The sequence below is a fragment of the Centruroides sculpturatus genome, unplaced genomic scaffold, assembly GCF_000671375.1.
Source record: "Centruroides sculpturatus isolate CEXI.00-Female unplaced genomic scaffold, Cexi_2.0 scaffold1084, whole genome shotgun sequence".
NCBI lineage: Eukaryota > Metazoa > Arthropoda > Arachnida > Scorpiones > Buthidae > Centruroides > Centruroides sculpturatus.
In genome coordinates this window covers 68,411-94,424 of record NW_019385296.1, presented here as the reverse complement: position 1 = coordinate 94,424, position 26,014 = coordinate 68,411, and the positions used below count along the sequence as shown (strand labels likewise).

The window sequence follows — 26,014 nt, the reverse complement described above, 5'->3', positions numbered from 1 at the left end:
ATTGTAAGTTATAAATTATATAAAAAAGTTGTAAATAAAATTTATAAGCTATACTTTATCAATTAGAAAATTAATAATTATACACTTGATATTAATTTCTCCAAATGTTATCATGTTCTATTTATTTTGGCAGGGCATTGATTATTTTTAATGAAAATTCTAATTAAAGTAAATATAATATTACAAATTTAAAATTTTCAGATTACTAAAACAGAAGGATGGTTAGTGACAGATATTGATGGACATCGAATTGCTTATCCTACTATGCATAATAAGCAATTTATGATTGCTAATGATGATATGCTACCTTATGATAATTATTATTGGTTAGCTCCAAAAGATTATATAGGAAAGAAGGTAAGAAAAATAAAGCATATATGTTAATTATCATTAATAATATCCTAAAATTTGTTAAATAATAATTTAATATTGAGAATTTTTTCTACATCTAATAGTAAAATATCCTATTATGTCTGTACATCTGAATCTCTACACAAATCATTTTTTTTTATTGGTGGAATCTGCTGCATTTGAATTCAAATTTTTATAGAATAATTAAATTTATAATAATTTTTTAGTTTCAATTCAATTCAAGAAAATAAGTTACTTTGATGCTTTGTCTAGTTTAAAATTGATGAATTTTATTTTTTCTTTTGTCATTTTGATAGGTTACAATTAGTATATGTAAAAATGTTAATATCTTACATATTTTAATATTAATAGTAATTTCAAATATCATTTTTTAATTTGAAGCTTATGGTTTAAAAATAATTATTTTTACCTTTGAATCAGTTCAGTAGACACTTCTCCTGCTGTTCTGACTAAATACATATCATTATTGCCTCTATGTTGATAGTCTAATCAGTACTTTGGCTTGAGCTTTCACCTGAGATAAAACTGATTTTTCCTACTTGTGTTTCCAGAATGGTTGCCAATAGAAAGCACTTCTAGCACTGGAACTTTTATATGACCTATTTATAAACAACTATAACACACTCACTGCCAGTATAAAAATTAATTTCCCTACCAATATACTCAACATATTTTTTTTGCTTAATCATAATATGTATGTTAAAAATGCCAAAGGAATTTTTGATGTCATATTCTTTTTCCAAAAACGTAGAGCATGATACTCAGTTTGTACCAATAAAAACTTAATACAGAATTAAGTTTTTATCAATGGATGAAATATATTCTTTGAACTGTACAATAAATAATAAAAGTAAACTTCTTTTTTTATAAATAGGGCAACAGGGTGACTGCCTGTTGACCTATTGCCTCACCCATTGAGGGAGTCCTGAGTTTAATAACTTTTATAAGTATTTTACACATAAAAATTATCAAGGATTATATAGTCTTCAAAAGAACTTTAAACTTAAATGTGAAGAAATTTATGGTGTCATCTACATAAATTTATCTGATTTATAAGATTTATTTATATATAATAACAAATTTAAGCCTAGTACATACTGAATAATGATTAACCAAAAAGCTGAAATTAAGGGCTATTTTTATGGTTTAATTTTATATATTATTAAAGTAATCCATAATATTATACAAACTTTATTCTATATTAATTGATTTTTTAAGCTGTTCTAATTACCTTGTTATCTTTTTATATGACTTTTAGTTTTTGTTGTATAAAAAATAGGCTTGAATGTCAATTTCCAACAATAATTGTAATAATATTTGTATTATTTTAGCTGTGTTTTATTATAATCTTTGATGATGGATAAGCATTTAAATTTCTATTGATACTCATATCAATATGAATATAATGACTTTAAGATAATATATTTATTTTTAAGTAAAATGCAATTAACTAAAAATTTCTCTTAGATTAAAGTGGTAATAACTGATAATAAGATTGAACATCAGAAAACTTTCTAAACTAAAAAAATATAACAAGTTAAAAACAATTTGAATTATATTCCAAACAAGGTTGGCTTGATGGGAGAGGCAATCAGGTAATTGTCTCAAGTGACAAATTGAGAGATGCAGCAAAATGAGCATCAAAGAATAAATAAAAATAATTATCTGAATACAGCAAAGTCCCATAAATGTCCTTTATAGTTGTTTATAAATAGTTCATAAAAGACAAAATTTACCAATAAATACTGGTACATATAAAATTAACACATCCAAAACCTTTAAATTTCCGGTACAAAATGAAAATTTTTGCTCTTTATTACATACTGAAGAAGATTGAATTTTGTATTAAAAAATGTTCTATATTCTCAACATTCCATTTTTAGAATGACAATGAACCTAATGAAGATCTTGGTTAAAGATCGAAAATGTTAGTTCAGTGACTATATTCGTTTCGTACTGGAAATTTAAAGGTTTTTGATGTGTTAATTTAAGTTCATAGAAGATTGCCAGTGCTAAAAGTGCTCTCTATAAGCAACTCTTCTAAAAGTAGGGACAGCAAAAATAGGTTTTGACTCAGATACAAGTTACCAGCAAGCCAGCACTGAGCATAAAAATAAATTTTTCACAAAATAATATCAAAACAAATCATAATGATTTGGACTTTTATCATTCAGTTGTTATTGTAATATTTATATTCTAATTAGAATAACCTAGAAATCACACAAGATCAAAGAATTATAAGGAAGGTTCACTAATTAAAGAATCAAAATTCAAAAATCATATGTATTTGACATCTAACTGCAGAAGTCACATATTGAAAAGTTGTGTACTCCTAAGTTGAAATAGCCAGCAAATATCATTATGATTAATTTCTTAATTCTCAAAAATGAATAATATATATAAAATTTAAAAAATATTAGTATATTAGTTCTTTGCAATGTTTTGATTTGAATATTATTACATGGTAAAAATATGATTTATTAAGTAACTTGTAATCAATAAAGTTATTTAAGTTTATCAAAGTACAAATTACTGAAAGTAGTTTGTTGCAAAAGTATCTTTCATGATAGTTAAAATAATATAAATATTTCATAAAATAAATTAATAATTTATTGTATATACTTAATTTTATAGTTATATTCATATGGAGGAGAATTATCATTCCGTATTAGATATATCATAGCTAGAGGTGACACATCAGGTCAATATACAGAAGATCCAGATGTAATATTAGAGGTACAATTATATATTTAAATAATGTGTATCTTTAATATTTAAATATATTTTATTTATAACTTTTGAAATTTAGATTATTTAATATTGTACTTAGGGTAATAATGTACGTCTTGGATATAATTGGGGTATGCATCCAGAAGAAGACACTTTTACTATCAGAATGCCTTTGAGAGAACAAAATTGGTTCTATATTACAAGTACAGGTCGAGCAAGTCCTGTTAGCAGAGAAACATTTACATTTGTTCTGAATAATGTAAATAGACTTCTTATTCGTGCAAAATTTCATACAGATCAAGTGGAAGGAATGTAAGAAAATTTTTTTTATGATGTTTTAATAAGTAATATATTTTAATGTGATATTTTAAGTTTATATGTTTATATAAGAATTGTAAACATGCTCCATTTTTATAGAATTATTTTCATTTTATATAAAATTTTTAGGATTAGAATTCTATCTTCAGAATAGTTATCAAATTAATCTAAATTAATCTGTAAATAATCTCTTGTATATATTAATTTTATTGTTGAATTTCAAATGGTAGCTGTATTACGTATTATATAGGTAAATGTCTCTTCAATCCGAACAAGTGAGAAAGTCTACCGAAATTTTGTTCGGATTGAAGAGACATTTACCTATATATATTAATTTTAGTCTATAATTAAGAAAACTTAGATAATGGTTGATTTAGTTTCTAGTGTAGTGTCATTACTGTACATTTTAGCATAGTTAATTAATATAATGTAAAGCCTGTGCAATTTTCTGTTAAAGTGAAAAGATATGCCAGGTAGAATGTTAGAATACTGTGACAATTCATGGATTTATGGAAAAGACTTTGACTATACATACAGTACAATTGAAAATTATTGGCTAGTTTCAGCAATAAATAATGATTATTCTGGAGAGGAGTATGTGATATTTTGTTGGTCAGCTGTTTATTCAAGAGAGTGCTGACTACAAAGTTTTATTTTTACAAATGTAGATTGCCAGATGGTTAAGTTGCTGCTTAAATATATAATTAAGACTGATTATAGTAACAAAATCATTTTTAATGAAGCAAGTAAGATAAGTATAAAGCACACAATACAGAAACATGACAAAGGCATGTTAGCCACACACTAAGACAAAGGTATTGAATTCTCAAAAACACAAAATGTTTTTTGTAGAGGCACTAACTTTACTTTTTCACAGAAACTGTAAATACAGTAGTTTGCCACTTTGGGGTGGTTCCAGTTCCAGTCCCAGTCTGTTCAGAATATCTTAGAGGTGATTCTATTGTATATATGTTGGGCCTCTTTCTCATTATCACTTTCTGTTGTGGACTTGGCCCATGATGGACAAGATTAAAAAACTACTGAAGATAAACAGAATTTAAAGATTCCTTTCTCTCAAGATGTAAGCATTTTCATTATATAGTAACTTTTTCAACATTCTGGCAATTTTACTATATTTTAGTGAGAGAAAATTTCACTATAACAAATGTATTTTGGTGTCCCCACAATTGTGAGTTCACTGACCTGGTGGAGATTGGGGACCTAAAATTCCATTCCTCAGACACCAGTGTGAGTTTTCTGACTTTCAGGGGGGAAATGGTTAATCCCGTGTCAGGGAGAGTTAAGGGACTGTTTGTATTTGGGTGGTGGTGCTGGAGGCAGAGATGACACATGTCCTTACAACAAAAACCGTTTATTGTAGCATAAATTAACTTACTCTATATAAAACAATTTGTTCCAAAATCAAAGACTGGTAGAATGATTGGCAGTTCTGATGTCCCGAGTGTTCAATGTTGTTTGTTGGAGATTGCTGATCTAAGGTAGCCCCAAATCCATTAGAAGGAGGGGAGACTGGTGGTTGTTTTAGGCAACACTGTTTAAGTCAGTAATGGCACAAGTTAAGGATTGACACAATTTGCAAAAAACTGCATCTTACATATTGAACACAACATCTTGGTTATTTGGAATGTTAAATAACCAAGTGCAATGTGTCTTTGAATGACAGGGATTATATCAATCTCATTCCTTTTATCGGCCATTCCGATTGGTTGATCTTCCTCATCTGTGCTTTTCGAGTGGCTGGTCCTTTGTTACTAAGCGTTCTTAAACTCACCTAGAGCGCAGGAGAGGTCAAAATCAAAGCTGAATTCAATCTCTCATTGATCATAGGACGATATTTTTTCTATGATTTATGAATCTGCATTGCAGTTTTAACATAAACAAAAAGTGTCCAACTACAAACATTTTTTCTGCCTTTCTTAAACAATTAAATATTTCTCTAAATTAACCAACTTTTGCAGATTTCATGATGGGACCTCACACAAATATACTGACAGTCAAAAGTCACTTATGAATGTTAGAGCACATGCATCAACACCAAAGATGAAAGATCAATTTCATAAGCATGACAAGCCTGCTAGGATGCTCTCTTTTAGCCATGCTGTCATCTAGTTAGTGTCCAGGAATTTTATGATGATGATCATTTTTAAATCCAAGTTTGATGAATTTGCATTTTTCCTTTAGTTTTTAATTGTTTTTTGAACATTTCATTTAAATTTTATTCCTTGGTGGATGCATGTGCATTTTTTTCAAATATAACAGATATTCTTCAAACATTCTGTTAAATTTGACTGGAAATGCTAGAAATATACTGTACTGTACATTCTTTGCAGGACTAACACCAGAGTTTGTAAATGGTATTTGATTTGTTCTGTCCAGTTCTATCCTGGAAGTGTTCATTATACTGACTTTTTACTGAAATTATTGTTGTGTATTATAAAGTATCATGATAATTGTAGTGATTTATATTTATGTTTAATTTTACTATGTATTGAGAAATTTAAATAAATTTATTATTTTTATATATAAAATATTTATCAATTGATTTTATAGTTTAAAAGACATTGGATTAGAAACTGCATCTAAATCTTCCAAGAGCTTAAAGAAAATGGTTGCTGTTGAAAAATGCATTTGCCCATTAGGCTATACAGGACTATCTTGTGAGGTATAATTTCATTGTCATTATTTATTAAGATGAGTAAATCATTATATTTACTATTATTTTTATGTATTTTAAAGTTATGTGTACCAGGTTTCAGACGTGTAAATAGTACATTACCTGGAGGTGTTTGTCAAAAATGCGATTGCTATAATCATGCTGAATCCTGTGATGCTATTACTGGAGAGTGTCAGGTCAGATACTATCTTTTTTTTTAACTTTATATTATATAAAATTATAAAATGTTAATTTATTTTTCACTTAAACACCAAATACTTCTACATTAATGGGATTTAAATCTCATTACTTGAGAACAGAGGCAGATCTCAGTTTTTTTGCATCCTAGGGCTTATTGAAGTCCAATAGGGCCACATTTTTACCAAACCTAACCTTATCTATTAACTATAACCAAGTGGTCAAGGTGGCAGTCTACCACTCTCTGGGGGGGCCTGGGATCAAATCTGGATGTGTTGAAAAATCTCCATGAATTTTTTGGGGAGTTGTTCATTTGGATATGTTGGGTTCTGTCCCTCACCACTTGGTTTCCCCATTATGGGCCAGGCCAAACCTCTAATGGGCTTGCTAAAAAAGGCCTTCTTAGTGCCCACAGGGCAAAAGAGTAAAAAAAACCTGTTAACTATTTTTACTATATGATAAGTGCTCATTGTTAATGAAAAAGTATTAAAAATTTATGATGATAATTCAATTTTTGTGGGCCCTTGACATTTGGGGGCCCAGGACTTAAGCCCTATTAGTCCATATGTAGATCCATTCCTGCTGGAGATGCTAGTGTCAGCTTGATGTATACTTAACTTCTGGTAGTGAGTAAACAGTGGAATCTGAATGGGAAATTTTAATTTACTTATAAAAACATGGACTTAAACAATGTACAATGTAATTAAAGAATTTTATTGTTATGTGCTGCTGAGTTATGAAAGAAATTAATTGAATTAGGAGTCAAGACAACAGGGTCAAAGGCAGAACTTTTAGAAAGGTACACAAGCTTAAAATAATAAGTATAAACTGATGCTTTTACAGTTGTTGGCTTTCATTTTCAATCTTGTTACAGAATTATGAGAACAACAATTTAGTTTTAATTTCTCAACTGTAATTTGTAATATATTTTTGAAGTTTTAGATAAATAATAATAAAAACAAAACAATGTTAATCATTGTCATTAATGTTTGATGATAATTAAAATAGTTTTAAACTGTTTTTGAAATTAACTGTATTTGAAATCTTCTGAAGAAAAAACATTTATTTTTATGTACAAATTAAATCACAAATAAGGACTAAGGAAAAACTAATAAAAGATAATAAAAATAATAATAATGAACACCAAACATTTGTATTTCTCAGATTCTCAACTGTATACCTACTTTTGCACCCCCTTGTATATTTCAAATTTCAGCTTCTGAAAGTTCACTATTTCTTAGCATTGTGTTATTAGTGTTTAAAATGTAAACTGTTAAGATATCAAAAGGTTAAAGTATGGCTGTTATAATACCGGGTGTGATGTAATAATCTTCCATTCAATTGTTCATTAAAAATATATTTACATTTGTAGAGTATAATTACTCTAAACTATTCAAAACTAACTATCCTTACAATTTTGCCTGCTACAGATTCAAATGTATGAACTGATTTTCTTTCCAGTTTTTATCTTTACTCTGTATTTATTTTTTTTATCAGATCATTTTATGAAATTTCTAACCTGGATGACTTTTATCATTGGTACTGAAGCAAACACCAATTAACCAGCATTTCAAAAATACCCAAATTTTAAGACAAAAGAAGCAATTTTTAGACAGTGTATACACAGCATGATAGACAAAACAGGAAGCTACCTATCCATGCCCAATACTAATGCCTCATATTAGTTTCAAAAAGTGCATGATTATTTTCTTTATGCATTTAGTTAAGAAATCATATCTCAGAATACTGTTAATTAGTTTCCTCTTTGCTCAACAACATTCAAATATCAGAATTACCTTGAATCTTCAGAAATCGCCAAAACTTTAGTCAAAAGAAAATTATATAAATTTTCATTGAAGTAAAATTTTTAAAGATTTCATTTCAATAATGCATAATTTTCTTATAATTTTGAATTTTGATTGGAAATTTGGAGATTTCTGCAAAATATATCTGTTTCAAAATATCTTAAATGAAAATAAATGACTGAAATCTTAGCCAAGTTTGACTTTAGATTTACTTTGTGTCATCAAGTACTACACTTATTAGCAAATATTACCATTATCAGTTTTATGAGAATTCTTTTTTAGATTTTTTTAAACAAATGAAATTATAAATATTATGAGCAATTATTTACCATGACATCATCGCAATGCCAGACTGCAATTTTTAATTTATTTAATTTAACATATATGCTCGCCACCTCAAATTAGTAATAGCTTACCCTTGTACATCATACTTTTCCTTTGACAATAGAGTTGTGCTGGTCATCTATCTAGTGCCCTTTTAGGAGAAAATTTTTGAATTGAAATAACATTACAACATTACTTCGGATTTGTATCAAACATTTGAATATAGTTAACTGGGGCATCCTGCCCCTAAAGTTTCTATATCTGGTCTCATCTTTTATCTATCTAACACCATTCTTGAAATTTTTGTTTATTTTTAACACCCTGTGAGCACTGAGAGGGCCTCTTTTAGCAAACCCATTATGGGTGCAGCCAGGCCTACAATGGGGCAGCCAGGTGGTGAGAGATGGGGTGGTCTGACATATCCAGTTGGACCCCCCCCTGAAAAATTTCTGGGGAATTTCAACCCATCTGGATTTGATTCCAGGTCCCCCTGAGCGGTAGGCTGCCACCTTGACCGCTCGGCCACCTGGCCTTCCCATTCTTGAGATNGTTTTTGAAAACAATGTAATAAAATAATAATAATAAAATAAAAGTAATAAAATGATTAGCACTTTGTTGTCCTTCATGGTGGGGAAGTAGTAGAGTCTATTACTTTTGCGGGAGAAAATATACAAAGCTTTACTACCCTGAAGTTGAAAAATAATAAGATCCTGTGAAATTTAATAAAATAAGTGAAAGTTGAAATTATTTATAGTAAGATGATATTTAATAAGTTTAGTTTTTTGCATTTACAGATCAAATTACTGTACAGAAAATATAAATATAAATCTTATTTTTTAACCCATAAGTATTTTATACTGTTAGATAGTAGAGAAAATGTAGAAATAGAAGATATAATAATTGTCAAGCATATATCAATAAAAATATAAGAATTTCATTAATTTGCTTTATGTATCCAGTTGATACAATGCACCAAATGACTTTACAAAAATTGCCATGCCTGGATGAGAGTTAAGGAATTTACTCTGATAAATTATAATTTTCTTATAATTTGGATTTTGATTGAAGTTTTGGAGATGTCTGAATAAAAATATATTAAGTAAAATGTGAAATGTACAGTTATTGACTTTACAGCTTGTTCTAGATTGAATAAATTATAATTAAATTATCATCATAAAATATCTTAAGAATAATTATAATATTTATATTTTAATAAGACAAAATTTTCATTATAGAATTGTCTGCATCATACCACTGGAGATAAATGTGATCGTTGTTTACCAGGTTATTATGGTGATGCAAGAGAAGGAACATCAGGAGATTGTAAACGATGTGCTTGTCCATTAGAGAACCCAGAAAATAATTTTTCTCCAACATGCAGAGAAATTACACCTGAAGCAGGTGTAAAAGATTATATTTGTTTGTCATGTCCTCCTGGATATGAAGGAAATAAATGTGAAAGGTAATATTAAAACTACTATGAATTAGTTTAAAAACAATTAAAAATATTTTAACATTTGGAAGAAAACCTGTTTTTTATAAATAAACTAATAAAAGAAATGACATTTAAGGTGAAATAAATTGAAAATAGAATAATATTCAATTTATTTCAATTTATAAAATTATTCTATTTTCAAGTACTTTCATTCATTTGTTTTTATGATGATTAATTAGGCCATATATTTGCTTTTAGATGCAGTGATGGTTATTTTGGCAATCCTAAAGTTCCTGGTGGTTTTTGTCAAGTCTGTGACTGTAATAATAATGTAGATACTTCCATTAGTGGTTATTGTGATCATGTTACAGGGCAGTGTTTAAGGTGTTTGGGAAATACTGGAGGATGGAACTGTGGTGAATGTTTAGACAGACATTATGGCAATCCAAAACTTCAGGATTGTAGACGTAAGTACTTTATTTTTTAATATTTAGGTAATATGGAATTGAGTTGAGTGTGACTGATTGTTTTGTTCTGAAAATAATTTTCTTCATACACTGATACTAGTTTTATCTGTCATAGTATGGATTATTGTAAGCCAGAAAGTCATAACGCAAAATCTAACTATGTATATTTACAGAATCTTTCAAAAAGAATTATACCATTTTAAATTACTGTAATTATGTTAATTATTACTCATACCAATCAATAGTGGAAATGTCCAAATTTCAGCTACCACCTGCATACCAACATCTTTTTATCTACTGCATATAGAAAGTACCATAAACAAACATGTGGAACATGATTTTTGATACATTTTTTGAGTTTTTCAGATAATTTAAAAGTGATCCACCATGAACTGATTTTGACTCTATAAACTGCAGAACACAAACCACTCTCTCTGTGAGTTGCCATTTTTGTTTATGGTGCTTCCTAGAGGCAACAAATAAATAGATGTTTGTATCATTCTTTTCAGAAGACTGTACTTACATTTTTCTTCGGACCAGTTTAGAAATGCATTGCTACTTACACAGTATAATTTATTTGAGTTTTTTATAATAATTTTGTTCTATGATTGTTAACCAGATATGTTTATCTAATTGTTGTGCTGAGGGAGGCACTTATTGTCTATGAGACATTGCCTTTTTTTTTTTGTAAAAATAAATAAATAAATATCAAACAAATCAAATTAATTTTTTTCATAACAATTTTATTTATTTAAAAAGAAAAAAAATATTGTCTTTAGTTAGAAAATAAACAGAATAACAATGATATAAAATTATGATTTTATTCAAATAAGTCCAAATACTTTTGAACTTTGCTCACCCATTTTCATAAGCATAAATTATTTGATAAACATTTCAACATTTTAAATTAAGTATTTAACTCTTATTTAGTTGTGCATGTATCCAGCAGATACATGGCATTTTTTTAATTGAATTTCTCAAAAATAAATAATAGTTGAATCATGGACTTTGTAGTAATCCTCAATTGATATGTTCTGAAGTGATTCCCACAGTGGTTTTCAAATTTATGACTTTTTTTAGAGAAATTTTACAAAAACAATAGCTCACTACAACCTGCAGTAAAATCTCCTGCAGCATGAGAGTGCTGTATCCTTGCACAACAATTGCAATTCAATAAAAAAACAATGTAGAATATTTAATCTTTACCACAATATTACACATTCTATCTTTTTCTCCTGGTTTCACTGACAGGACCAATCCCAATTCATTTCAAATATGTTATTGCAGCTTTTTTGACAATGCGATTTTCTCACTTCCATGTTATCACTCCGCTGTCTTGCGATCATAACATGATAAGAAATTTAATATTTTAACTTTTGCAACAATTAAAATTTATGTTTATTACATAGCGATACCATTTAGTAATTCTGACCCAAACATTTATTTGATAATTTTATCAATATTTTTATAATTATTAAAAATAAAATTATAATCTGCATTACTGGCAATACTAGTTGTTAAATCTAAAAGAAAACATTTCCCTGAGTGCAAGAAAAATATTTGTTAGTCATTTAACCCACTACTGACAGACACCAGAGTTTTTGAAAACAATGTAATAAAATAATAATAATAAAATAAAAGTAATAAAATGATTAGCACTTTGTTGTCCTTCATGGTGGGGAAGTAGTAGAGTCTATTACTTTTGCGGGAGAAAATATACAAAGCTTTACTACCCTGAAGTTGAAAAATAATAAGATCCTGTGAAATTTAATAAAATAAGTGAAAGTTGAAATTATTTATAGTAAGATGATATTTAATAAGTTTAGTTTTTTGCATTTACAGATCAAATTACTGTACAGAAAATATAAATATAAATCTTATTTTTTAACCCATAAGTATTTTATACTGTTAGATAGTAGAGAAAATGTAGAAATAGAAGATATAATAATTGTCAAGCATATATCAATAAAAATATAAGAATTTCATTAATTTGCTTTATGTATCCAGTTGATACAATGCACCAAATGACTTTACAAAAATTGCCATGCCTGGATGAGAGTTAAGGAATTTACTCTGATAAATTATAATTTTCTTATAATTTGGATTTTGATTGAAGTTTTGGAGATGTCTGAATAAAAATATATTAAGTAAAATGTGAAATGTACAGTTATTGACTTTACAGCTTGTTCTAGATTGAATAAATTATAATTAAATTATCATCATCATTAAATATATAAATTATTTTAATTTTATTTTTTATAGCATGTGATTGTAATCAGCATGGCTCTGAATTTGATGAGTGTGATCAAACCACAGGGCAGTGTATTTGCAAACCTAATTACCTTGGAAGAAAGTGTGATAGATGTGCTGTAAGTTTATAATTTAATTATAAATTACTATTATAACATGTAAATAAAGCACAAGTTGTGAGTATGATATATTTAAAAAGTTAGTTTATTAAATTATTTATTGTTAATCTCTTCACTGGCAGGTTTGGTTCTTGCTTGATAAAACCTACTGGCAGGTTAATCATGTTAAAATTATCAAGTATGAGAAATTCTTGAGAGAATCAGGTATTATCAGAAATAGCAAGCACAAAAAAAATTGCTGTTCTTGCCAGTGAAAGAGCTATCTATCTTCATAAATATATTACAATATTAAGTAATTAAATTTGTTAAATTACTTAATATTGAAGTATAAAAGACATATGCAATAAACAAAATGCACAATTAGCCTAACATAGAAATTCTTTATTTTGTTAATGAGCCTTATGAAAAATTGATTGTTTTACCTTATTTAACCTTATAATTATAACAAAACACAATTAGACACTATATCAAATGTATAAATAACTTAAAATTCTTTCATAGAAGCTGTTATTTTTTTTACATTTCTAATATAGTTAAGCACAGTAACCTTAAATGAAGATTGACATTTACTTTCTCTTTTTTTTAAGAACAGAACATATATTTTATTTAGTAAAATCATTTTAATTTGTAGTGTCTGTAGCAATGTACGAAGAGAATTTAAAACCTTTCATGAGCAGTTGGATGTGAGAATCCAAAAACACCCTGGAACCACACAAAAATATGAAGGAATGTTATAAAATAATTACATGAGATTGTTGATATAAAGATGTGGGTGTATGTCCAAATAAGGAAATGTTTGATCTAATGAGAAAAATAACAGAGAGTAGTTTATGTATTTAAAACAACAGAAAAATGAATTATGTGAGTCCTAAGATTAACTGTCTCCGGTTGCGGTCGCATTTATTGATTTTGACCCATTCCACAGCCCAAGTTCCAGTTGTTTTACACCTGGCAACAAGTGATGACCAATTAAACGGTGTGGATGAGGGAAAATAACCAATTGATGTGGTTGATATGCGACCCAAAAAAACATATAAGAACCCAAGTTTCAAGGGCACCTAGAGCTTCATTACCTGTCTTTCAATTGTGCATCTTCACCTTAGTGCAAGCATACTCAGTGCTGCAGACTTTATCCAAGCTTCTTTGTCATTTTCCGCTTTGGAATACATTTCAACACAGCCCCGGGGCCACCAGCACTGTCATCTCAGTCAACCCTATCAAGTGTGACCAACTTCCAATAGAGGCTGAGGAGATCATTGTCAATGGAATCTGTACCTCCAACAGAAGAGAAGGATACCCATGGACTCAACTGCAGCCAGCCAATGCATATTAAAAATGGGTATGCTATTCAATGTAATAAATGTAATAGCAAAGACAGTGTAGAAAATCTACACAATAAATTGAATAAGGAAGTAAGAGAAATAAAATGTAATAATTAAGAAACACCTGTTTGTAGAGAGAGTTGACAGATTGAAAAAAAAAAAAAAAAAACTGTAGAGAAAGCAAGGTTTTGGACAAATGAGCAGATTAATTGCAAGCAGCTTTTGTAATGCATGGAAATGAATTTTTAGAAATCAATATACAGTAGACACCCTATAACACAGTAGATACGTTCTGTGTTTTATGAAATTCGTGTTTTACGAGTCCTTAAATACATGAGCCAATTACAGCCCAGCATGTATGCAGTTTATGGACTACAGCTGTTTGAAAGGTTTTTTTTCCATAAAATTAATCGATTCTAGACTAATTTGACTCAACATTTCTAAAACACATATAATTTTTTGGGAATAATCCATATAAACTATGCTATAAACAAAAAATTGTAGGATTACTTACCAAGTGTGCATTATTCAATGATGCCATTTCTTAAGCTTGTTTTCATCGTGGAGCAGCATATCGAATGGCGGGCATGTGTTTCCTGATAAATTATTTTTCTGCGAAAAAATTGCTGAACTTTGCAGACATCATTAATATAAATATAAATTTTATGGCTGTTAAATAATAAATGGTTTTTAGTAGGGCTGCTGCTCATTTAAACTCAATGGTTTGTACAATATTCACTATTGGTCTAGATTTGACCAATCCTGTTGCAACATGAGTCAGCGATGACGTTTTACCATATCATAAGAGTCTCTTTTAGTGTGTTTATATGAATACGATCGCAATTTTTTTGCTGTTATATACGAATCTGTATCATATGAACCCATTTTATAGAGGTCTACTGTATATACTTTTTATTTTATCACAATAACGACTCTTGAAATATTTCTCAAATTAAAACAATTTTTCAAAGAAAATTTTTGATGAATATTTTATGTGAGCTGAAAAGTAATTACTTACCATTAATGATTTTAGAGTCAATTATTTTCTGTTTTATTGGAGCTATTCAAGCTGTAAATGTTGTCTGAAGATCTCTAATAATACAGAAAATGATAGACCTTAATGATTGGAGAAATGATTTTAAAATGTTTAGAAATGAAAAAAACATTATTTTTGTAGATATTGAATTATTTAATTTGCCTTTTGTTGTTGCATTTTGTTTTATTGCACACATCTGTTTTTTAATTAATTAATAAATATTGTAATATATTTTTAAAAATAATTAACAATAAATAACATAAAATTGCATATTTATATTAGGATGGATATGGCAACATTGAAGCCGGTTGTGTTCCTTGTTGGTGTAATCGGATTGGTGCAAAATCAGAAACTTGTGATCCAATAACTGGCCGTTGTATATGTAAGCCAGGTGTATTTGGTGCAAGATGTGATTCATGTCTTGAGAATCATTATGGATATTCTGAAGAAGGATGTAAAGGTGTAATATTTTCTTTACCTTTTTTTCTCACTTAATCAAATGATTTACACTTATTACACAACTGTATTTGTATTAACTCTAGATGTTTTTTCTATATTGGTTTTATTAAACTTGCTTCAGAAAATTATAAAATTTATATTAAAGTACAATTGTTCAGATCACTTTTATTCTTTGTCTTATTTTAATCAAATTTTTCATTCTTAATTAGCTAATTTATCTGTTTAAATATATTTTAATTTATGCATAAAATGTTTTGATGTATATTCATTTGCATTGTAAAGAATTAAAAGCGTTTCTTTTAGCAGTTTTCAAATATTTCTAGTTTTATTTTAAAATATTTATAAATGCATTTATACTGATAAATTATTTAAAAATTAAACTAATACAGGGTGTCTATGAAGTGAGTCCCACTTTGATTTACTTGTAATTCATTGTGTGGGAGATATACCTGGATTCATCATATGTCACATGTCATCTAGTGTTTTTGGTGAATATCAATCATGTGCTTCCAGGATGTTAGACAGAATACTTGGGAAGAAACAACAATGTCCTTATTGTGGTTGTCATGGAATTTATATTTGCCAGTGATTTAGATAGTGCAGATAAAACAAACAACACCAAGGTAACTGAACAAAGTTTTATCTAATAAAGAATGTCATACACCACTTGGACCATGTATACAGGACTCAATGCGAGCTGAGGACAACTACTCTTTTTATCCCTCCTTGTGCACATTGACTTATCTCCTCACATGGTCTTTTTTCTTGGTATTGTCCATTGTTCCTCCACTGGTAAGTAACCAGATGTGGAACCTGGGGTGTTGCAGGTGCAAATGCCACATCTAGTATACCATGGTATTTGCATAATAAGTTTTTGAAAATGGGGCTTATTTTATAGACATCTTGTGTTTACAGACATGATGAGAAGACAATCGTCATGTTTATATAGATGATGATAAAGATTTGTATAAATGATAGCCTTAGCCTACTGCTCTAAGGACCCAGATTTGAGTCTTGATTGGAACCTCAAACTTTAACGTACTGTTATCCATAATATAAAAAAAAGGCTTTTTAGTGGGCAAAAAGATTTAAAATAATGAAGATTCTTTTAACTAAAAAATTTGAATGGAAATTTGTGGAAATTAATGAAAAATAGGACAGTATAGTTTAATAGTAATTTTTAAATTAAGATATGTGGGAATCAGAAAACGAATTTTGAGGGTTTCCTGCAAAGACATAGATAATGTGCCAATCTAGTGAGTTGAAAGTGTGGGCAAAAAGATTTGAGTGGATGAATGTCAATGAAAGTGTTAAGATGAGTTTTCTGTCACAAAGTTTAGTTTAACATTATTTATTACACTTTTTCTATTTTAATAATAATAACCAAGTATTCATTGTTAAATCAGAAAATGTACATTTTATCTCAATTATTCCTACAGATATTCTAAATGGTTCTGTTTTAATTATACTTTAACAATTTTCCAAATTCTTTCTCCTAAAATTTCTTCTATTGATGGAAAATGGATAGTTTTATTCCAAAAATTTCATAGAAATTTATTAAAATTTATTATTATTTTTTAATTAAGTAAGTGCATTTTAATTGGTTTTAAGAAATTTTCAACTTTCTGTAATAAACTTCTGAATTATTGAATCAGTCTGAGGCCTCTTTTACTTAATTTTGTATATGTCAGAAAATATTTTAAATATACTGTGGATAAATAGAATTTTAATATTTCTATCTAAGAATATCATTCATAGTTTAATTTGATTTGATTTTCATTTAAATTTTTTATACTTAAAATAATGAGTGGTTTTTATTTTCTAGCATGTGATTGTTATCTTATTGGTTCTGTTGATCGTCGGTGTGATGAAACATCTGGACAGTGTGCTTGTAAACATCATGTCACTGGTCGAAGATGTGATCACTGTGAAGTATGATATTTTATTACGTAATTGTAACCTTTAGAGAATATGCATAAAACATTCATATGTTTAGTTGATTTTTAAATCTCTTTCTTAGCCTGGTTATTGGAATATAGCATCAAGGGATGGATGCGAACAATGCCGTTGTAACAATACTGGAATTTTATCACCTGTTTGTGAGGAAACTACTGGACAATGTAATTGTAAACCTGGAATTGGTGGCAAGGAATGTGATCGATGTCTTAGTGGTTATTATGGTTATACATCAAGAGGATGTCGTCGTAGGTCTTATTATTTGATTTATAATTAATAAAATAGCTAAATAAATTATAATTGTTACAATTTAAACTTTTTATTGTTTTGATATAAAATTCATATATCTTTTAAATTAAAATTATAAGAAAAATATTCTTTAGTAGAGTAAAGCTTTTGAAATGTTTTGATTCAAGTACACTTTTTAAAATTAATTTCTACTCTAAAATTAAACAGTTCAGATCATTCCTTAATACATTTTTCATCACTGGCTGTAAAGCTAAATTGCCCCAAATGTACTTTTTTGTTTTTTCATAAAATTTGTCACTGTTTTACACAGATAAAGCATAAAAAATTTTTTCATTTCAAGCAATCTTTACAAAATGATATGTGATAACACAAACTTGAGTCATTGGCACCTCTCTGAGAACATAAATCAGTGGTTTTATATCATATTAAAATCACTCATTTATGCTCATATAGTTTACAGAACTCCTATTTTCCATGGAACACTGTTCTGCAAACTTACCCTAAGTGTTCCACAAAAAAAGATTTTAAAAGTTTTCATTTAAACTTTATTCCAATGTACTATAACATATTACTTTATTTGTAGACAATTGTATGTTACTGTTTTATTCAATACAATAAAGTTCATTATTTTGTGAGAATAGTAAACATGGAATTGAATATCAATTTTTGAATATATTGATGCTAATGCTCTGCTAAATAGAAAGTATATGTATGAATAGTGTTCTACAGCCTCAGAAAGCTTGAGAACAATTGATGTAAATAATGAAAAGCTATTATAATTAAATATTTTCTGGGAGACTAAGGAACAAAGCAATAAAATATAATCTCAGAAACTTCCAGATGATGATAAATAGCATTTGAAAAATAATGTGAACTCCATTTACCAAAAATTCCATGTGAAAATGATGCAAAATCTCATCAACTGGCAGTGAACATGTTAAACAACTATATTAACATAGAAGTAAAATAAGTTGTTAAATAGTTTTAGAAACCCTGATATATCATAAAAAATAAAATAAAAATTGTATTAGTATTTTAATTTTAAGGTAGATCTGATGCTGTAATGTTAAATTTTGAAAAGTCTATCCTGAATAATTATATTTTTATCATCCAGATTTCTAAAAGTATGTAAGCATTTAATTATAGTTTTGTATGTTAAACAAGAGTAGAGCTGATAAAAGTCAGTTACAACTATACAGGTAGCCCTCGGTTTACACTGCAGTTCTGTTCCTACAAAAGCCGGAATCGGCGTAAAACGAACTCATATTTACAGTGAGGTATATAACCTATGTTCTACATAAGTGAAAAGTAAGCAAATAATTTTGTTTATTAATACAATATAATACAAAATACATATAAATTTTTAATTTTTAAAATATATTTTATCGTAAAATAAAGTGAAATGTTTTTGTTAAAAAAATTTAGTTTCGGATCTCTTAATTTTTCGGAAAAAGTATCCATCTTTAATTAATTGTTTACATTTTTGTTTTCTTTCATTGAGAATTTCGGAATATGGTCGAATGGATGCAATGATGCTTCTTTTTACATTTGTACTTCGCTCCCAATCATTGTCTAACTCACAAAGTTCATCCATCAAACTTTCCATAGTTGAAAGGATACGTTAACCTGACATAGAGCTACGGATGAGCGGAGACACTGATTGGTCGACCACCGGTCGCCGTAGCGCATGTATAAGGTCAGTTTGAGCGGGAAAATTGAAGGTGAATAAGGAGAGATAGATATCGTCTGGCTAATAAAAAAAGTATCGTCTGGCCAACGAGAAGTAGATTTGTCTCACTAACGGTAGTTTGTGATTGCCGGAACTGCTACTGCGTCGTAAGGTGTTTTCCTAAACGAACTGATATGGGATACATTCATTGGCACTATGGATTTGGATGCATTTATTGGATTATTAAGTTTGATAACTTGACTTGTGGGTACCTAAACATTTAGTGTTTTAATATTAATTTAATGCAAATGTATACATACCCAATAATATTAAACAGAAAAACTAAATATAAATGTAAAAATTATATTTTTATAAAAATTATAAAAACTAAATATAAAAAAAATTTATAAAAATCTTTGTTTTAACGAATGTACAATGTCGCAGCTCGGCAAATACGTCAACACTGAAATGAAAATCAGTCTGATATAGGGAAAATCGGAGAATTACACCGGGAAACGGCAAATTGCATAGCTGCGTTATTGTGAATCGGTGTAAATTGAGCCAACGTAAACTGAGGGCTACCTGTACTTACTTATTTAGAATCAACAATTAACATTCACAAACTTAAAGGAAAATGAATGCTAATTGGTTGATATCTGGATGACCAAGATAGTAATGGACTTAGGCTTCTACTCTTGAGTGACTTGGATTTAATGATTTGATCAAAATATATTGGGCTTTTGTCAGGGCCATTGAAAACTTGTATGGGGTCTGGGGGTAGAACAGGACCATTTTGCCTTTTTAGTGGAACCTTTTGTCATTTGGTTTTTCTGAACAAATGAAATATATATAGTATTTCTTTATTAATAGAAAACAATTTTAAAGATTTTACTTTTGTTAGTAAAATTAACATTAATTTTAGAGATAGGAACAATAAGGGCCTCTGTTTTCTCCAGGCTTGGGAAAAATCCTCAGCTTACTCTCTTGATGGCCCTAGCCCTGCATGAAGGACAGACTATCCAACACTGTTCACTCCATTGAGGATCTGACCTAACCCAAGGAAAAAATTTCAACTAGTTAAATTCTAATTCTAACTCTTGATTCTATGTTTTAAGTAGTTGGATGTAATTATTTCTTTAGGATGTATAAATATAACAAATTAGAGTGTAATTCTAAAGCATATCATTAACAATTATCATTGAATTGTTTTTAATGTTAATAATTGAAAATATAAAAAAGAAATCAAATTATCATTTCACTAAAAGTAATAAAAATATTAAAATTTTGTCATTATATCAATATTTTAAGATTTATGTGAAATTAATTTTTTTACAGAATGTGATCCATGTGACGTACCAGGACGAATCTGCGATCCCAAAAATGGTAGATGTGTTTGTCCTCCATACACAGAAGGAGATAGATGTCAGTTTTGTACTCCAAATGCCCATGGTTATGATCCTATTGGAGGTTGTGAANCTATTTATAAAGTTATTTATAATATTTACTATACTGTTTACACTATTATGTTGTAATTATTGATAATATAAATATTATTTATTAGGTATTATCATATAATGGAAGACTACAGTTTTCTGTTACAAGTCATAGTGGAAGCCATTTTCCTGATGCATTTCTACATCGATATCCATTAGTGATAATTCAAGGCAATGGACGTCTTGTTCTGACACATACGCCTCGATTTCTTTCCAATCAATATACTGTTCATTTGCATGAGGTATGACGATTTAGTCAAAAAATAAGAAATAATTAGCAAAACTTACAAATTTGTTAAACAGTTTGTAAATAATGTATTATTGATATGTAATATCACATCTTATATATATTATTGCTTTAGTATTTATTAATTATCATACTAAATTAAATAATTTAATAAAAATGGTAGATGTGTTTGTCCTCCATACACAGAAGGAGATAGATGTCAGTTTTGTACTCCAAATGCCCATGGTTATGATCCTATTGGAGGTTGTGAAGTAAATATTAAGTTATTAATAGTGATAATTAATAACTCTTGTTATTAAAACATTACAGTTGAAAATGCATTTTATTTTTAAACTTGATGTAATTTCAGCCATGTAACTGCAATCCTAGGGGATCTATCAATCAAAAATGTGATGACGTAACAGGAAATTGTTTCTGTCAAGAAGGATTCGAAGGACGACATTGTGATAAATGCAAATTTGGTTATTATCAATTTCCAAATTGTTTCAAATGTGATTGCAATTCTGCAGGTACTGATCTTACTAGATGTCATCTGGATGAAGGTCAATGTCAATGTGATGAAAGAGGACAATGTCCCTGTAAGGTAAATTGAGATTTAAATAATATAATTTTATATTTCTGGACTTTCTTAAGCGTCATTTAAACAGGCACAGTGATGCGCACTAAACATTGAATTATCTCTTTAAATATCCATTAAATAGTTTCCAGTTTTAACCTTTCGAGTGTCATCTACAGAAATTTGAATAAATGCTCATTATTTATTAAGTATCTTTTTATTATTTAGCGAAATAGATTTATTAATTAGTATAAATTGCTACGCAAAACCGAAGAAGTATAAAACTTTAATAAAATAATTATATATTTTTTTATTTTATGAGAAAATTTATATCAGTTTTATTTTTTACGCTCAAAAAATAGTTCAAAGAAATTGTTTTTTGCGAACGTTTAAAATCTTGACTTANAAATATAAAAAAGAAATCAAATTATCATTTCACTAAAAGTAATAAAAATATTAAAATTTTGTCATTATATCAATATTTTAAGATTTATGTGAAATTAATTTTTTTACAGAATGTGATCCATGTGACGTACCAGGACGAATCTGCGATCCCAAAAATGGTAGATGTGTTTGTCCTCCATACACAGAAGGAGATAGATGTCAGTTTTGTACTCCAAATGCCCATGGTTATGATCCTATTGGAGGTTGTGAAGTAAATATTAAGTTATTAATAGTGATAATTAATAACTCTTGTTATTAAAACATTACAGTTGAAAATGCATTTTATTTTTAAACTTGATGTAATTTCAGCCATGTAACTGCAATCCTAGGGGATCTATCAATCAAAAATGTGATGACGTAACAGGAAATTGTTTCTGTCAAGAAGGATTCGAAGGACGACATTGTGATAAATGCAAATTTGGTTATTATCAATTTCCAAATTGTTTCAAATGTGATTGCAATTCTGCAGGTACTGATCTTACTAGATGTCATCTGGATGAAGGTCAATGTCAATGTGATGAAAGAGGACAATGTCCCTGTAAGGTAAATTGAGATTTAAATAATATAATTTTATATTTCTGGACCATATATTTTAAAAATATTTGATTAATTAGATTATATATTTAAAACAATTATATACCATTATTCAGTAGAATTTCTTTGACAGAGCTGATGAATTTTGCTAAAATTATAATTACCAGAAGATCAAAAATGTTAGAGAAATAAATTTTTACTGCACTGTTTAGGGGGTTTATTGTGGTAAAATTATAATTATTTCTAAATTTTACAAATAAAAAATAGAATTATTTTTCAAATATATAATGAATTTTGACAGTTTTGGACATAAACGATTTCTATGTATTCCAAACCATCAAAACAATCAAATTTGGCTGAGTTTGGACTGCTACTCATCCTTCCAGACAATGTTGAATAGAGGCACTTTAATTTTGATCACCTGTATGTAGTCTGATTGATTGGCCTTCTTTATTGGTTCACAAGAAAACACATACAGCATATTATACAGTGTGTCCACATTTATCCAAGGACAAAATATACTTTTCAGCATTGCACAAATGTGTGTAAAATAACTGATACTTGAAAGTGCAATTTACTTTAAAAATGCCACAATAATAATAAATTAATGCATTCAGTAAAATAGTAGACAATATGTAAGTTTTTTTAACATCAGAATAAGATGCAAATCATGAAAGCAATTTTGATGAATCATATTGTGAAACACAATGACAGTGTCTATAAGAGTCCAACATGATGCATAATGCCACATTTGACCATCTATATCTTTGTATAATAACAACAAACATATCGAGGAAAAAATATTCCAGTTTCTATTTTGTCCTTCAAACTTGTCAGTTATTACATATTTTTTGGCTATGTCTTTGTATATCTTTGCAAAATAGATGTGATTTCTGTTGACTCTCTGCCAGCTTGTGTTTCATACCAGATGTTCATTAGAACTTGTAGTATCAGAAATAACAGAAATTATAAGATGAATGTATCAGTCTTTATGAGTTCCTAGACTTCAAGAATCATTCTTTAAAATAATTTCCTTATATATGAAAACAGTGTAGAAGTATGTGACCAACCATAAAATACTTCAGCAGCCGTATTGTAAGACCATTGTCAGGGTCACCAACCACATGTTAATGCTAATGTTAATAATAAAAGTTATACAAATTCTTGTCGGACATGGATTAGTCTCGCTGTAGAAAAACTTCCACAAAAAACACAAGAATGATTTATGTCTTATATACACCTATTTTATACTCAAGGTATATACTTATTTCAACAGAAAGAAAACTTTTTGCCATGTAGTGGCACAATATGAAATGAGAGTCTGGATCATAGTAACAATTGGAAGAGAGCAATTCAAAAATCGAGCAGAGTTCAACAACATAATAAAATATAACACTTTTTCAGCATAGGTTTAAATTAATTACTAGACAGAATATGTTTATTATATGACTATATATGCTGTGTATATAGTTCCATTATTTTAAAGATTTTGATTTATACAGGAGTTTATCATTGTGTAAAATGTAGGAATTAGGCAAAGAATGACGATGATAAATATTTAAATATTTAGTAAATTGTGTAAAATTTTTTGCATAATAATGCAAGCATATAAAATAATGTTACTAATGTTTTAAGATGTTTTAAAATAAATATTTAAACTTATATAATAATATATTTAATAGGAAAATGTTATTGGAAAAACATGTGATAGATGTAAAGAAAATGCATTTGGATTATTAGAAACATATTCTAAAGGATGTTTTGAATGTTTTTGTTTTGGTCGCACTCAACAGTGTAATCAAGCAAATTTAATGTGGTCAAAGGTATTTCTTTCATTTAAATATTTAATAAAATTTAAACTTTATTAGCAAAATATAAGTTTTATACTAAACTTTATTAAATATGAATACGTAGTTAACAGCACCAGACAGAGAAGTGGAATTCGGAGTCGGAAATGATGAAATATCTACTCTTCAAGGTTTCAGAGTAATACCAGGACAAACTCTTAATACTAAAATGAATATACCATATGTTTTAGATCAACCTTTATATTGGAATTTACCAAAAGAATTTTTAGGAGATAAAGTAAATATAATTTTATTAAATTTTTATTTGTAATAATAAATAATTAGATATTAGTTATATATATATATATATTATTTAATTCCTTAAAGTATATAGACAAGAAAGATATCATAACTATTTATAAAGTTATTTATAATATTTACTATACTGTTTACACTATTATGTTGTAATTATTGATAATATAAATATTATTTATTAGGTATTATCATATAATGGAAGACTACAGTTTTCTGTTACAAGTCATAGTGGAAGCCATTTTCCTGATGCATTTCTACATCGATATCCATTAGTGATAATTCAAGGCAATGGACGTCTTGTTCTGACACATACGCCTCGATTTCTTTCCAATCAATATACTGTTCATTTGCATGAGGTATGACGATTTAGTCAAAAAATAAGAAATAATTAGCAAAACTTACAAATTTGTTAAACAGTTTGTAAATAATGTATTATTGATATGTAATATCACATCTTATATATATTATTGCTTTAGTATTTATTAATTATCATACTAAATTAAATAATTTAATATGATAAAAATTTATTAAATAATGATGAAAAAAATATCATATTAAAATGAATATATTGGCTCATTCTTCCGCAGCCTTTTTTTATGGACTTAGCTGTATATTTTTCATTTTTTTATTTGTTTTTTAACTCTTCCATTCCTACGGGCACTAAGAGGGCCTTTTTAGCAAACCCATTATAGGTTTGATCAGGCCCACAATGGTTATGGGTGGCTGGGTGGTAAGGGATGGGACCCAAAATATCCAGACCACCTGACTGTACCAGTGATGGGCATGAGTAAAGTATTATTATGAATTCAAAATTAATATCTACAAAGTAGAACAAGTTAAACAATACATTTTAAATATTTTTTAATGTATTTTTTATTTATATTTTATAAATATATGATACAAATTTTTATAAAAGAAAATGATTTTAGTTTTTAACTTTTCATCAAACATGAAATGCAATTAGAAAAAGATTTTTAATAAATTTTTATTATAGTTTGTCATTCAATCCTACTGATGTTTAGATCTAACATTAAGCAGGCAAACACGAACAGTAACAAAAAAGAACTTTATTAGAAAAGGTTAGAACTGTCACAGACATCCTCGGGCAACACCCGGACAAAATCCAACGAACTTTCGCGCCTTTTCTTTTTTGACGTTGCCAGCCACTCTTGTTGGCAAGTGTTGCCAGACAGAGTTCGTGATCTTGGCAAGTGTTGCCAGACAGTGTTCAGGATCTCTGGCGCTGGCGGCCACA

General features: G+C 28.4%; 1 protein-coding gene across 1 annotated transcript in view; it reads left to right on the top strand.

The window, feature by feature from the left end:
- The window catches only part of LOC111637289 (laminin subunit alpha-1-like), a 136,137-nt gene that overhangs the window by 44,185 nt on the left and 65,938 nt on the right, over window positions 1-26,014 (top strand). Inside the window, exons 15-30 of the mRNA XM_023382763.1 lie at window positions 202-357; window positions 3,007-3,108; window positions 3,203-3,414; window positions 5,992-6,103; window positions 6,178-6,291; window positions 9,657-9,883; window positions 10,115-10,323; window positions 12,586-12,692; window positions 15,333-15,510; window positions 17,335-17,441; window positions 17,530-17,713; window positions 22,195-22,334; window positions 22,433-22,666; window positions 24,340-24,480; window positions 24,572-24,742; window positions 24,942-25,115. Of these exons, the coding sequence (XP_023238531.1) occupies window positions 202-357; window positions 3,007-3,108; window positions 3,203-3,414; window positions 5,992-6,103; window positions 6,178-6,291; window positions 9,657-9,883; window positions 10,115-10,323; window positions 12,586-12,692; window positions 15,333-15,510; window positions 17,335-17,441; window positions 17,530-17,713; window positions 22,195-22,334; window positions 22,433-22,666; window positions 24,340-24,480; window positions 24,572-24,742; window positions 24,942-25,115 (2,568 nt within the window). The remainder of the gene's footprint in view (window positions 1-201; window positions 358-3,006; window positions 3,109-3,202; window positions 3,415-5,991; window positions 6,104-6,177; window positions 6,292-9,656; window positions 9,884-10,114; window positions 10,324-12,585; window positions 12,693-15,332; window positions 15,511-17,334; window positions 17,442-17,529; window positions 17,714-22,194; window positions 22,335-22,432; window positions 22,667-24,339; window positions 24,481-24,571; window positions 24,743-24,941; window positions 25,116-26,014) is intronic.